The 14,030-nt window shown below is 40.9% G+C and overlaps 1 protein-coding gene across 1 annotated transcript in view; it reads left to right on the top strand.

The window, feature by feature from the left end:
• Positions 1–8,693, top strand: part of LOC102193928 (very long-chain acyl-CoA synthetase-like) — a 12,187-nt gene extending 3,494 nt beyond the window's left edge. Inside the window, exons 3-14 of the mRNA XM_013909539.1 lie at positions 1,794–1,853; positions 3,241–3,256; positions 4,902–5,289; positions 5,433–5,642; positions 5,726–5,881; positions 6,093–6,217; positions 6,314–6,508; positions 6,597–6,687; positions 6,863–7,061; positions 7,140–7,237; positions 8,214–8,344; positions 8,461–8,693. Coding sequence (XP_013764993.1) covers positions 1,794–1,853; positions 3,241–3,256; positions 4,902–5,289; positions 5,433–5,642; positions 5,726–5,881; positions 6,093–6,217; positions 6,314–6,508; positions 6,597–6,687; positions 6,863–7,061; positions 7,140–7,237; positions 8,214–8,344; positions 8,461–8,637 — 1,846 coding nt within the window. The 3' untranslated portion in view covers positions 8,638–8,693. The remainder of the gene's footprint in view (positions 1–1,793; positions 1,854–3,240; positions 3,257–4,901; positions 5,290–5,432; positions 5,643–5,725; positions 5,882–6,092; positions 6,218–6,313; positions 6,509–6,596; positions 6,688–6,862; positions 7,062–7,139; positions 7,238–8,213; positions 8,345–8,460) is intronic.
• Positions 8,694–14,030: the final 5,337 nt, after the last annotated feature.

The raw sequence follows: 14,030 nt of genomic DNA, 5'->3' as shown, positions 1-14,030 counted from the left end.
ATCCAAAGTATTCAGAATACGTTACTGTCATTGAGTAACGTAACGGAATACGTTACAGAATACATTTTGGGGCATGTATTCTGTATTCTGTAATGGAATACATTTTAAAAGTAACCTTCCCAACACTGTTTAAGTCTGACATCATTGGCCATGCTTGGGCCCAAACTCCTCTTCAGGTCCCAAAGTCAAACGAACACTGCAGTATCACTGGGAGTTAAAAACTGTCTAAATCCTTTCATCTGTAAAAAATGATCAGCATTGCTGCTCTACCAGGTGTAACAATTAAGTTTAACATCCAGGCATCCACGAAAACCAAATTTATGAAATTTAATGGAGTCAGAAGTTAGCAGGGAGTTAGCTTGCTAGTTTCTGTGTGATTCTTACTCTGAATCTGAATAAGTATGCAGGACCACTGAGTGCCGTAAGACCAACTCTTTACTCACTGTATTACCGCCTCCTGGCATGCATTGCCAGTGCGTAACACGTAATTACACAATCGAACAATAAACACATATTGCCCATACAAATGTACCAGGGACAATTATGAATACACCACATCTCCCCTTTTAAACAAAAACAGAATATTTCTTTTCTCAGGACAGAACCTTCGAGTGGACTACCTTTTGATTACTTTTTTTCTTTTTCAAAGCCAAACAAAAACATCTGGCAAACAAACTGCATCACATTTTTAACCTTTTGTTTTTATTTCCTTTTTTCATTTCTTTCTTCTTCTTTTTTTGACAACTCTTTTTGATTTGTTTTACTCTGCTCTACAAAACCATTGTAACACAGTTATATAACAACAACCTTTTTTTTTCTCTTATAGATCTAACTTTTTAGCTTTAACTATTGCCCTCCCTGACTTGGTTCAGACAACATCAGCGTTAACAGGTGTAGCAGGGATTACACTGGGTGTTTGTGGTTTCTGCAACACAGGCACATTAGCAGGTTCGTGCACTGGTGAACTTAAAGGAATCAAATGCATGTGATTACGCCTCACAGTCCCTTGTGGTAACTCCACTGTGTATGATCGTGGTATAGAGTGATTTTAGATAACAGTGCCTGGAGTTTTGACATCGGTCACCCAAACTTGCTCTCCAGGGGAGAGGCTGCATAAAGGTGTTGCACGGTGGCGCCTGTTAGACATTGCCATGTCCATCATCCTCTTCTCCCTTTCCTTTTGAGCAAGCAGTGCGCCGTCCGGCAGTGTACGCTCCAGCTGCGATGCAAGTGTTGGCAGTGTGGTTCGCAGACGTCTGCCCATTAAAAGCTCAGTCAGCTGTATCCGGCCTGGAGTGGTGTAGCTCTATAGGCAAGAAGAGCTAGATAAGGATCAGCTGCTTTTTTCAGAAGATTTTTTACAGTCTGTACAGCACGTTCTGCTTCTGAGCACCATCTCAGAGATTTGTTGACTCAGCCCGGGCCACCACACTGTTTGGCGTGCACAAGCTTTACATTTTACAACACCTTGATGTCCTTCGTGTAGTTTTTCCAGCACCTTGTTTCTCATCGCTGAAGGAATGACAAGCCGTGTATCTTTTAGCAAAAGGCCGTCTTGTGAGCGTGGCTCGGTCAGGCCAGTAATTTCTCAGTAAAGGCTCTTGTTTTGCATGTTCTGGCCAGCCTTGGGTGCACATGTCCATGACGCAAGCACACACACTGTCACTTTTCAGTTGTTCCTTCAGTGTTTGCATATATGAGGAACTGACAGGCATGTTTATTACAATACTGTCCACTTATATGTCTGTGCTTTCCATTAGCTCTTTGTCTGACATGTTCACTGTTTTTTTCAGAGGCGAGCGGGACAACGTATCTGCTGTCCAGAGCGATTTCCCTGGGGCGTACTGCACATTGTACGAGTAACGCATGAGTCTCATTCTGAATCGCTAGATCCTGGGTGGCAAGAGATCCAGAGCTTGTCCTCCCAGTAAGGAAACGAGAGGTTTGTGGTCCGTTTCGAGACAAAAATGTTTACCAATCAGGAAATCACGAAATCGCTCAAACGCCCATGTAGACTAGACGCCAGTGCCTCTTTTTCTACTTGTGCCTATCGTGGTTCAGTAGGAGAAAGGGACCTCGATGCATACGCCACTGGTCGCCATCCTTCTTCCCACAGCTGCAAAAGAACACCTGCGAGACCATAGGATGAAGCATCTGCTGATACTTTAATGTCTCTGTTGGGGTCATACATTGCGAGCACTGGGGGTGAGGTCAGGGCATCTCTTAATGTTTTGAAAGCTCTCGCTTGGTCAGTTCCCCCAGTACCATGCATTCTTTGTGGAAAGAAGATCTCGCAGGGCTTTGTCTTTTTCAGCTAAATGGGGGATGAACTTGCCCACTTGATTCACATGACAAACACACTACAGGACAAAGCATGATGTCATGGGCTGGGTTTTTTGACCTAGCATTTTAAATTTCATGTCCCTTTTGTATTATGATTACAGAAATGACAGAGCCAACTAATGTGTCAGAGTTGCGCAGTTTTCTGGGCATGGTTTCACATGTTTTGTCATTGTTTAACTTTTGTCTTCAGGTCAGGAGGGAAGAGCCGGGATGCAAATTATTGAGATGCCAGCGTTGCACTTCTGGCTGCACATTTTAATGAGAAGGTGTTTTAAATGATCTTTGCCTTCATAATAATTTTATTAAAGCTGTGATTTCATACACACACCCTCCATATCCATATCTATATCCATAGAGATCGTCTGTAATCCCTGGGCAACAGCAGCAAGTTGTGAACAGAAGTTAAGCTTCCAATAAATTGCGGATAACATAAACCCAACATATAAACTGTTTTGTTTTGTATCTGATTTTTCTTCTTCTTCTTTTTTTTGCTGCAGAGATATTGAAACAGGTGTAAAGTTGTTTGCAACTTGTGAATTTTGACTCGAGGGTGAGTCATCTCAAGAGTAACAAATCTTTTGATGCATGTTTAAAGATTTGTTTGAACATCTATATGTCATGGTCCTGAGTCTGCCGACTCAGTGTTTTGTGTCTCTTTATGCTTTTGTCTATTCTGAGTATGTATTCTGTTCTGATTTGCCATTTGTTAGGTTTCTGTTCTGTGCTTGCCCTGGTCCCACGTCTGTGTTCTGTCTGTCTATGGTGTCACACTGTCTGTTTGGGAATCTGTTTAGTTCAGTGTCTTATCTGGTTCTCTGTGTCTGAGTTTCCTGTTTTATTCTGAAGGTCCCCGTCTCATGTGAGTGTGTTCAGTTTACGTTTCCCCTGTCCCGCCAGCTCCGACTTCTCCCAGGTGTGTTGCCCTCCTGTTTCTCATCCCCTGATTACTGCTGTGTGTATTTAAGCCCTGTGTGTTCTCCTGCCTGCTGCCGGTTCGTCTGTGTTCCACGGTGTTTCGTTCCTCTCACTGTGCCTCTCTGCCCCGCACTTCGTTTCGTGTGTTCTCAGGTTTGTTATTTAGTTTTCCCAGTTTAGGTTTCTTTAGTTACTTGTCATCCCTCACTGCCTGTTTGCCATTACACCACCTTGTAAATAAATGTCACTCGAATCATCAGTCATTGCCTGCATTTTGGGTCCTCCTTTCCCCCAACACCACACGGCTCGCCTCGGCAGCCGTGACACTATAAATCTGACCATACACACACACATACACACACATATACACAGTAATAAACTATACTGCTAAAGTAATAGACCACTTAAAAGCTTTTAGACAGAAGCAGATTTACTCAAAACTGACTGAGAGGTCCAAAACTGCACTGAATTTAGCTTTTGAAGTGTTACTCCTGATATGGAATTTAGCCTGCGTTTGTTTACACAAGGCAATAAAGCAGTAAGAAACATACATATTCACTAGAGTTAATCAGGAACCTCCTCTATACATACTTTGTAAATATGTAAACTCCAGCCAGCAGCAGGTTACGAAATCCTCTCTGACATCTTTGAAGCTCAATAATTAACAGCTGTCTGGCTTTTCTGGCACACAACTTCTTGTTACTATTACTAATATTTCCACAACAGATACATGTTAATTGGAATTTATACAGTTGAAACTTAGGACCACTGGGAAAAACATAAACTGGGGATCATAACGTTTAGAATGTTTTGCTGTTAGGAGGGACTGTCAAAGCTGCTGTCCTGTTGGCGCTGCCTCAAGTCATAAAACAGAGGCCTCAACCAGATTTCCTGCAGCTTCTCACATTCAGAGCCAGGAGTAGGCTCTCTGTGCATACTCCTCTTTGTATGCACAAACGTCTCGGTATGAGGAGTCTTCTTAGTAATCTCATTATAAACAGTGAGGTCAGAAACATCGGGGCCTTGACTGCCTAATTCCCCGATGTTGCTGGCTGATGCAGCGGACACAGAAAAGGGTTTCACTTTCCTTCTAGACAGTTATTGTTGATAGTCAGAGTATTTGGTGCTAGTTAAAGGGTTCCTCTGAATTTTTGCCTTGTGCCCCAACAGACTCACCAGTGGCTCTTGGCAAAACTGCAAGTTAAAGGTTAACTTGCACCTGCCCTTCTGTGTGAGCGAACACAGCCCAGCAAAAGCTTAGCTGAGATCCGACAATCTCCAGCCTGTCTTCATGTTCAGGTCATCAGGTGCTACCCTCTCACTGTCTGTTTGGGCTTCATTTTGGTCCACTAGCACAATCTAAAGTGGTCACACGGTATAAAGCCAGTGAAAGGCCTAAAACACGTGAAAGCAGTATGTTATACTGTAAATCATTGATGCAGCTCATCTGGTTGTTCACTAGCAATACAAAATGCTTTTCAACCTTTGGAATTTCTCAGTGCTCCTCCTCCTGCTCCACATGCCTTTTTATACCTCTGCTCTGTCTTCAGCAGGACAGCTGTGAGACAAACATGTTGGTCTGGACAGTGTGTGCGGCTTTGATTGCATGTGGCGTTTTACTCCGCCATTCTTCCTTCCTCCAGGATGTCCAATTCGTGCTCACTAAAATAAAAGTAAGGCGGTTCATCGAAAAGTGCGTGCAGACTAATTACTCAATCCTGGACCGCTTTTTAGAGCTGGTGAAGACACAGCCGCACAAGCCTTTCGTTTATTTTAAAGATGAAACGTTCACGTACCGGGACGCAGACGTCCTGAGCAACAAAGTTGCGAGAGCGTTTCTGCAGGCTGGATGCGTAAAAGAAGGAGACACGGTGGCGCTGTTCCTGGGGAACCAGCCGATGTTCCTGTGGCTCTGGTTGGGTTTGGTGAAGATTGGATGTGCTGGAGCTTTGCTCAACTCCAACATCAGATCCAAGTCTCTGCTACACTGCCTCAACTGCAGCGGAGCCACAACTCTGGTAGCAGCTGAAGGTAGTACCTGCATTTCTGTCTGCTTTTCCAAGAAATGGAGACAGTAGAGAGCTCATTTACTCAACATTCAATAACCAGATAAATACATAAATAAATAATCTGACAGGCCTGGAGTTCATCAATTGTATGAAACAATTTTCTAGACTTGCTGGATGCAGTGAAGGAGGTGCTGCCCCATCTTCACGAACAGCAGATCAATGTTTTCATCTTAGCTGACAGATGTGAAGTTACAGGTGTGGAAAGCTTCATTGATAAAATGAATCAGGCTTCCTCTGAGCCTATACCCAAGGAGTTAAGGTCCCATTTAACCATGCAGAGTCCAGCAGCCTACATATACACGTCAGGGACAACAGGTAAACTACTTACTGAGATTCACGATGCATCAGTGAAAGAAACAGAAGATTCGCCACCTGAGCCTCTGGCTTGTCTTTAACAGGTCTTCCTAAAGCAGCTTTGATCACTCAAGGCAGAGTGTGGACCATGTCTTTACTTCTGCCTTCATCAGGAGTGAACTCCAAAGATGTGATTTATGATACCCTCCCTCTTTATCACAGCACCGGCTTCCTTGTCTTCACTGGGGCCATTGAGAGGGGTATGAACTCTTTGGATATATACTATTGTGTTTTTTAGATATATGATTGGTGTATGACTTTATTTTATTTATTTTTTTAACCAATGTAATATAAAAACCATAGTTACATATATGTAACTATATGTTACATATTTGTTGAAAAACCCAAAATTTTGACTACTTCCACTGCTACTCTTTAAAGTGTGCTGTTGTCATCTATTGTTGTGTGCAGGTATTCCTGTTGTTCTGAGGAGTAAGTTTTCTGCTTCCCAGTTCTGGGACGACTGCAGAAAATATAATGTCACTGTCATACAGTACATAGGTGAAATTATGCGTTATCTCTGCAACACTCCACAGGTTTGTGCCAACACAGCACCAACATTAATACTACTGTCTCACACAGAAAGGTTTAGAAAACTAACAAACGCATGCTCTTCTTTTCTCTTCAAACAGAAACTCAGTGATAAAAACCACAAAGTCAGACTTGCAGTAGGCAACGGGATCAGAGCAGATGTTTGGAGGGACTTTGTGAGACGATTTGGGGAAATTCAAATCAGAGAATTTTACGGAGCAACTGAGGGAAACTTTGCTCTGTTGAATTATAGCAGCAAGATGGGAGCTCTTGGGCGACACACCTTCCTGCACAAGGTAAAAGTCCATGTTTCAGCTCACATTAAGAAGTAAAACCTGTCACTCATGAAGCAGTGTTTTAGCTTTTTTTTTTTTAAACTTACAGATGTTTTTTCCATATGCTGTGATCAAATATGACATAGACAAAGAAGAACCTTTGAGGGATTCTTCTGGTTTTTGCATGGAGGTTCAGAGAGGTGTGTTACTTGCAGGATGCTTACAAAACCAAGGATTCTTTGTTTCCTGTCCTTTTATTTATATTTCTAAAGTTCTCACCCGTGCATCTTTAAAAATAAGTATCTATTGAAATCTCATTAATATTGACTTTAAATATAACAACCCCAAATATGACTTCTCCTGTACTTTGATCAGGTGAACCTGGACTTCTGGTGACTAAAATAACAGCCAAAGCTCCATTCATTGGTTATGTGAGAGACATGAAGCAAACTGAGAAAAAGAAGCTGCGTAACGTCTTCAAGAAAGGTGATCTGTACTTCAACACCGGCGACCTGCTGCGCATCGATGAGGATAATTTCATGTACTTCCACGATCGTGTTGGCGACACATTCAGGTGAGCGCATGTTTTGAAATAATGCTTAAAAATGTGAGCTCACACAGAGCACTGAAAAAATACAAAAATTACCAACAGATGGAAAGGAGAGAACGTAGCTACAGCTGAGGTGGCCGACATCCTCGCGCTGGCTGACTGCATTAAAGAAGCCAATGTTTACGGAGTCAAAGTGCCAGGTACATGTTGCTTTGTTGCTGCGCTTGTGCCAAAACCAAGAAACACATGCTACTGAATCAATGATCAAATTGTTTAACAATGATATCCAGCATTTTTTCTTCGCTATGCATAAAAATGAATTCTTTTTAAAACAAAAAGGAGCTCTAAGATGGCATTAACAAACCTCACCAAACTTTGAATCTTTATATATATAGCCGTACAAAATATGGGGGGGCAGGCAATGTTTGCTGCTTGTTGCTCTGTGCTCCATCCAGATGATCCCGCACTACTTCAATAATTTTGTAGTCCAAGATCTGAGGATACAAATTCATGACTGATAGTGATCCATTGTATGTTTTTCTATCCAACTTGTTTTTAACTACATTGGCAGTGTGTTTGGGGTCATTGTGAGGCAGAAAAATGAAGCTCTTGTCAATCAAATGCTTTCCAAATACTACTGCATGGTGGATTAAAATCAGACCATACTATTCTGCATTCATAATTCCATCAATTTCCAAACAATGGCTGAAATGCAGCCCCAAACCAGCCTCCATTGTGTCTGTAAACACTCAATGTTGTGCTTCTCTCCTCACCTCCTCCGTATATGTTCATGATGGCATGAACCAGAAATTTCATATGTAGATTCATCCCTCCATAACACCTGTCACCACCGATTTTTAGTCTAGTTCTTGTATAATGTGGCATACCTTAGCCTTTTCTCCCTGTTTCACATCCTTTGAATGGCTTCTTGACAGCCACTCTTCTATTGAGATTTCTGATGAGGCTTCTATGAACAGTAGATGGATCAACTTTCCTATTTCTTAAGGACATAACTTTCAGATGTTGTTCATCTGCTGTAGGTTTCTTAGCCCTGTCCTTTTCTTTTGTCCTCCACTTGTCCGGCTTCCTGAGATTTTTTTGACACACTATTGTGAGATTAGCAATACTGAACTTCAGTTAACTCCTGTTTTGTGACTGTTTAACTTTTGTCTCCAGGCCAGGAGGGAAGAGCCGGGATGGCTGCTGTTACTTTGATGGATGGACTGAAGTTTGACTCCACGGCTGTTTTTAAACATGTCGAGGACTTCCTGCCGTCCTACGCCAGGCCACGCTTTCTGAGGATTCAAGTATGTTTACTGCAGTTATTTTACACTTTTACAAATGCATTTGTTGGTAAGCCTCTTTGTTGCCATAGTGATTTATTTAGCCCACTAATAATTGGTTGTACTGTGATTTATTACAGAGGTCACTGGACATTACAGGCACGTTCAAGCTAATAAAGACGAAAGTAGTGGAGCAGGGCTTCAACCCAAATGAAATAACAGACTCACTCTACTTTCTGAATGAAAAAGAGAAGAACTATACTCCACTCACGCCAGATGTATTTGATTCAATTATAGCAGGAGACGTCAAAATATAAAGTGATTTTACTTTTGAAGAAAAAAATCCACCTTTTCACACACAAGCGAATCATTTGTTGTGTCACTTCTGGTTACACATTTTAATGACAAGGTGTAAAGCATAAATTTATTTTTTGTTCTTTCATGCACACCCCTCATGTTTGAGTTTGATGTATCAATCTGTGAGTGTGGTGATGGGTTCACTAGTTTATTAAATGGATTGCTGTACACCTTCCTGCATTGCATTCTGGTCCGTGTAGGCTTTTGGCAGTGTGGGAGCAAACATATCTTTCTGTCACACATTCTGCTCTCTTTAATATTCATTTAAAACCTCCACACCCAAAGTTTATGCTTTTGTAAGTGGATTTATTCAGTGGCGTAATTCAGCTCATACAGCTGGTTTCATGCAGAATGTATACCCTGAATAACTTTATCTAGTCTTATGTCCCAGAAGCTCACACCAGCTCCCAGCGTAGGTGCTCTTTTTTCACCCTCTGGTTGAGTGATTCGTAGTGTTCAGGAGGCCTGGATTAAAGCCATGGAGCTCAGGCAGGGGAGAGCAAGCTCATTAACCACAGGGTCACTGATGTTAAAAAGGGAATCATAAATGGGGGAATAAAAAAATGTTTCTTTCAGTGGTATAATATATTATGCTATTTCTGCCACTGTCCACAAGTCCATCCATCACTTTTGTCCAGTGACTTGCTGTCGATGGATTACCACGGCCCTCGAGAACATGCACAGAAAGATATTTTGTCAACATACAGCAAACTGTAGTGCAGCGTTTGACAGGGATGCACGCACATTTTAGGCAGCATTAAACCACAATTGTTCTGAATCTGGCTCAAATTTGAGTGTCAGGATTTAAAGCATCTCCTTTTTCCATCTCACATATCAGATAAGCTGTAAGACACCCAGGAAATGCATTAAATGTATAACACTTTAAATTCATTATATTATTAATTCCTTTCTGATGCCACCCATCAGTTAAATGTCAGGTTACTCGAGAGTTGGTTTGCTGCTGGTAATAACTCTCAACTCCTTGAAGAAACGTAACCATGGCATTTGAACATGTTTATATCAAATCTGTCTTTTCTTTCCTTTTTTAAAAAAATATTAGCGATCTGATCACATTTTATAATTAAATGAAAAGTGCCGACGGATGTGCTGTTGTGCTTTGCCTCTCTCTTGTGCTATATTTTTGTGGAGGGGCAAGGGGGGTGGCGGATCTCTAGTTTTTCCAGGTGAATACTTTAAAATCTCCACACAAATTTTTTATTGGATAAAGATTATTTTAAATTGTTTTATTTATTTGATCCAAATGAGTTACTTCATTGTTTGGAGCTACAGGAGGAGCTGACGTCATTTTAATATTCCATTTTTTAAATATGCACTTACACTCACTCACACGATGCATAATTACAACCATGCATCCATAGTACACTCACACAGAAATGTAGACATGACAAAAGCATAAAAATAATTATCTTAGATCTGAGAGCCAAAGCTGGAGGCAAATGCGGGAGACATTTTCACAGGTTAAGAAATGGATCAATGAACTTCCCAAACTCTAAGAAAGCTGACTGTGAGCACACAGGATATCCTTATATCCTTATAAAAAGCAGCCAATGCTGAACACCCCCAACCCCCACCAAAACATGGATTTTAGCTCTACTGGTGATTATAAATTGGCCATAGGTATGTAAGGTTGTGTCCTTATGTCTTAGCCATGTTATAGAATGATGAGAGGTGGGATAGGCTCCAGCCTGAATATACAATATATATTTATAAAGTTAATGTGAAAGAACAGATTTCTCTGTTAAGTGTCACAATGTAGAGAGTTAATGCACAAGCTGTGAAAGATTTCCTCAACCTGTGTGTGTGACAGCGAAGCTGAGCCGGTCTGTTGGAGAAAGTCCTGCACTAACTGTCCAGTAAGTGGTGCAGAAGGTAATCAGGATTATCTGTGATAGATAACAGTTTCTTTAGTGACCTCCTTTCCACAACAAATGTGTCCAGGTTGCAAAAACACACAATAGCTGAAATGCGTGTAGAAAGATTTGTTTTTTTGTTTTTTTGTTTGTAGAATTCATATTTGGACTTTTTTTTAAACTATAACTTTTGCCAAATTATCCATTTTTTTTCTGGAAATGATTTCAGAAGTTGTTAGGATGTTTAATTCCATTACATTTCAGTTATCTTATAACATAAAGCCAAATCACAGTATCAGTTAGCTCAAGCAACTTTATATTTTTTGGTAAGGACACTAGAACGAGGGGGAGAAAACCCCAGCAGTCAGGTGATCCCCTATGAGCAAGCACTTGGCAACAGCAGGAAGGGGAACACCCTGTTACAACAGGAAGAAACCTCCTGAAGAGCCAGGATCAGGGAGGGGCAGCCATCTGCCGTGACCAGTTGGAGAGGATTTAAAATCCTATTTGATGGCGAGTTGTCCTAAAGAAAATGCTGATCTTCTTGCACAACTTGTGATCTTTCAGAAAGCTTTCTATTTCTATACTGTCACTGTCAGGGGGCTGAGTCTGTGACCCAGCATTTTGAGTTATTTTGTATTTTTTGATTACTTATGAGTTAATGTTGAGTCCTGGGGTTATTATTAGTTCATCTTAGTTGAAGTTTAGTCTGGTTTATGTTATCGTCCATGTCTCCTTGTTTTCTGTTTAACACGTATTATCTCCTCGTCTATGTAGGTTCCCCTTGTGTCTCTCTCCTCTGTCCCTCTGCCTCTCTCGTTCCCTCTCTCTGTCTCTTGTCTCTCCACGTTTCCTGTTTTTATTTAGATTTTATTTATGTTCACCGTGTTTAATTTTGCTTCCCCTGTGGCGTCACGTTCATTTGTGTCAGCTGTGTTTCCCGAGGTGTTTCCACTTCCCTCATTACCCTTCTGTGTATTTAAGTCCTCTGTCTCCCTCTGTTTAGCGTCAGATTGTCTGCATTGCTCCATGTTCATGTTCACGCCTTTGTCTTCTCTGCCTCAAATCTTGTTTTTTTCATGTTCCTGCTCAGATTCATGTTCATGTTCTTATGTCATAGTTCTCATAGTTAGTCTCAGCTGTTTCCAGTTTAGTTTCGAGTTTAGTTTTGCCCCAGTTCACCTTGCCTTTGTTTTGTGTTTTTTTTTTCCTATCAGCCAAATAAATGGCTCCCTTTTTGTTATACCTTAGGTTTCTCTCTCCCTTGTCTGCTCTGGGTCCACTCCGCAAACACACCGACCATCCCGACCGTGACAGTTACTTACTAATCTTTATTTGTAATTGACTATTTTGTTTTAAAATCTTTGTTATGGTACAAATTTAACTGATCTTAAGAATCAATTTTTTTTTCTTATAGACAGAGTTTTGAGGAGTTTCCCTTTGCTTTCTTCTTCGTTCTACTCTCATCTGTATTAATGATAACTGGTTCAAGAGGAGTGAAGATCGAACCACAGCAATGCCTTGTACTGTGGTGGCCTTGGTGAACTCATCTAAGCTGGGGATAAGTAAGCGTAAGATGGTTGTTGGCTGCTCTGTGAGTTCAACAGGAGGACAAGGAGCTGAAACCATAACAGAGAGTGCTTCCTTTGTGGGTCAGGGGTCCTTCTCCAGATTAGGTATTATAATCACATTTTCTCTGGTCTGAACCTCAGTGAAGCATGAGCTTTCAGCAGGGGGTGATGCAGAAGCTGTACTGTGTCAAAGTTATTTACTTACAGGCTGAAACATGAGGCAAACGTGTTTCACTGTCACATCAACAATTCTAATGAGCGGCACTGGTGCAAAGTTTGCACTGTTGCCTGGGCACGTCTCTGTCAGAGTGGAAAGGACCGTGCCTGATGTTACTCTGTGGTGTGACTGCCACCCTGTGCTGAAATAATAATCACAAGTTCAGCAGGAACAGCTGGAGCTGGAGGATCAGAAAAGGTGGTTTCTTTTGTGAGCTTGGGGTCCTTCTTGGGATTTGATAATACACTTTCATCATTACTGGCCTGAACCTCAGAAAACAATCATATCAATTTTATTTTCTGGATTTTTTTCGTTGTCACTTCAAACAATATTTATTTGATGTGATGATCTGGCTGACTGGGGGTGTGGGGCTGAATAATCTTGCAAACGTGTTTTGTTTCTACATCAACATTTGTAGTCAGCAGCACTGGCGCACAGTTTGCGACGTCACTGAGCAGAATGTTGTGTGGATCTGTGTGACTTCTGACAGGATGACATGGGCCACGTCACTAGTTATTTATTTATTTTTGTTTTGCATGATGTTATGAAGGAAGGCTCAGGGTTTAAGCAATCAGCATCATGGGCTCATCTGATTAGAATGAGAATAAGCAGTCATCTAATCATTCACAGGGTTCTCCTTTTATTCTCAAATCAATAAAGGAAAGAAGGAAAGACACGCATTGACTGCCAATGCTGAAAGAAAATAGAGATTTAAGTTACTCATTACCTTAAACAATACATAAAATACACCCAATCAAAGGTGAGAGAACTAAACAAGGTGCATCTGGTGAAGTGAGTGAGTGTGCTAGGATGTGCTAAAATATGGGTCTTTACAACACATTACATTAAATGAATTAAATAGAAAGTAACTGAATAGACCAGCTGGTAATACCTATTGTTTCCAAACACATCACCTAAGCTGACCACAATGAATAGTAGCCATGACTACTGTTCAAACAGGCAAACTAGTATTGCTGGTTATGGAAAAGCTTCAGATCTGAAAAGTTAAGGCTTTAAAGCTGCATTCTTTATAATAGCCAACAGGGGGTGGCTCCTCTGGTTGCTAACAGAAGTCTGATTTTATGAGTAAATTAAGCTTTCCTGGTGGATTTCTGGCAGAGGTGGGACCAAGTCATTGTCTTGCAAATCTCAAGTAAGTCTCAAGTCTTTACCCTCAAGTCACAAGTCAAGTCTCAAGTAATGTCAGGCAAGTCAGTCAAGTCTCAAGTCACTGGTGTAAAAGTCCGAGTAAAGTCACAAGTCTGAAACTTTGAATTTCAAGTCCTTTCGAGTCTTTAAAAAAGAAAAAAGAAAAAAAAGAATGTTGCAGTTATGCTAAATGTAAATATTAGACCATGTGATTTTTAAATCTCTGTTTTTCTCAACACATGACGAAATGGTGATCTTAGAAAATATACACAAATTGTGAAATTGCACCTCTATAAAATGCAGCTCAATTACACTTGGCTCCAAGAATAATTTTCACCAACAATTCTGAGATAAGCTGCATGTTATTCTTGGATGCGCTTGTAGGACCGGCTTTAAAATAGCATGACAAAAATATTATACACATTAAAACCAAACAGTATCATCAACGTAGCTTCAACTGTCGGACAAAGTTGGAAGTTGTTCCATCTCTGTCTGTGATTACATGTTTTGCATATTGCATTTCATTTTTTGTTGACTACTTCATA

The sequence above is a fragment of the Pundamilia nyererei genome, unplaced genomic scaffold (assembly GCF_000239375.1).
Source record: "Pundamilia nyererei isolate P.nyererei 1_Seehausen unplaced genomic scaffold, PunNye1.0 scaffold00027, whole genome shotgun sequence".
NCBI classification, from domain to species: Eukaryota; Metazoa; Chordata; class Actinopteri; order Cichliformes; family Cichlidae; genus Pundamilia; species Pundamilia nyererei.
Note: the sequence above shows the minus strand (reverse complement) of the source record. Positions and strands in the feature narration are given on the sequence as shown.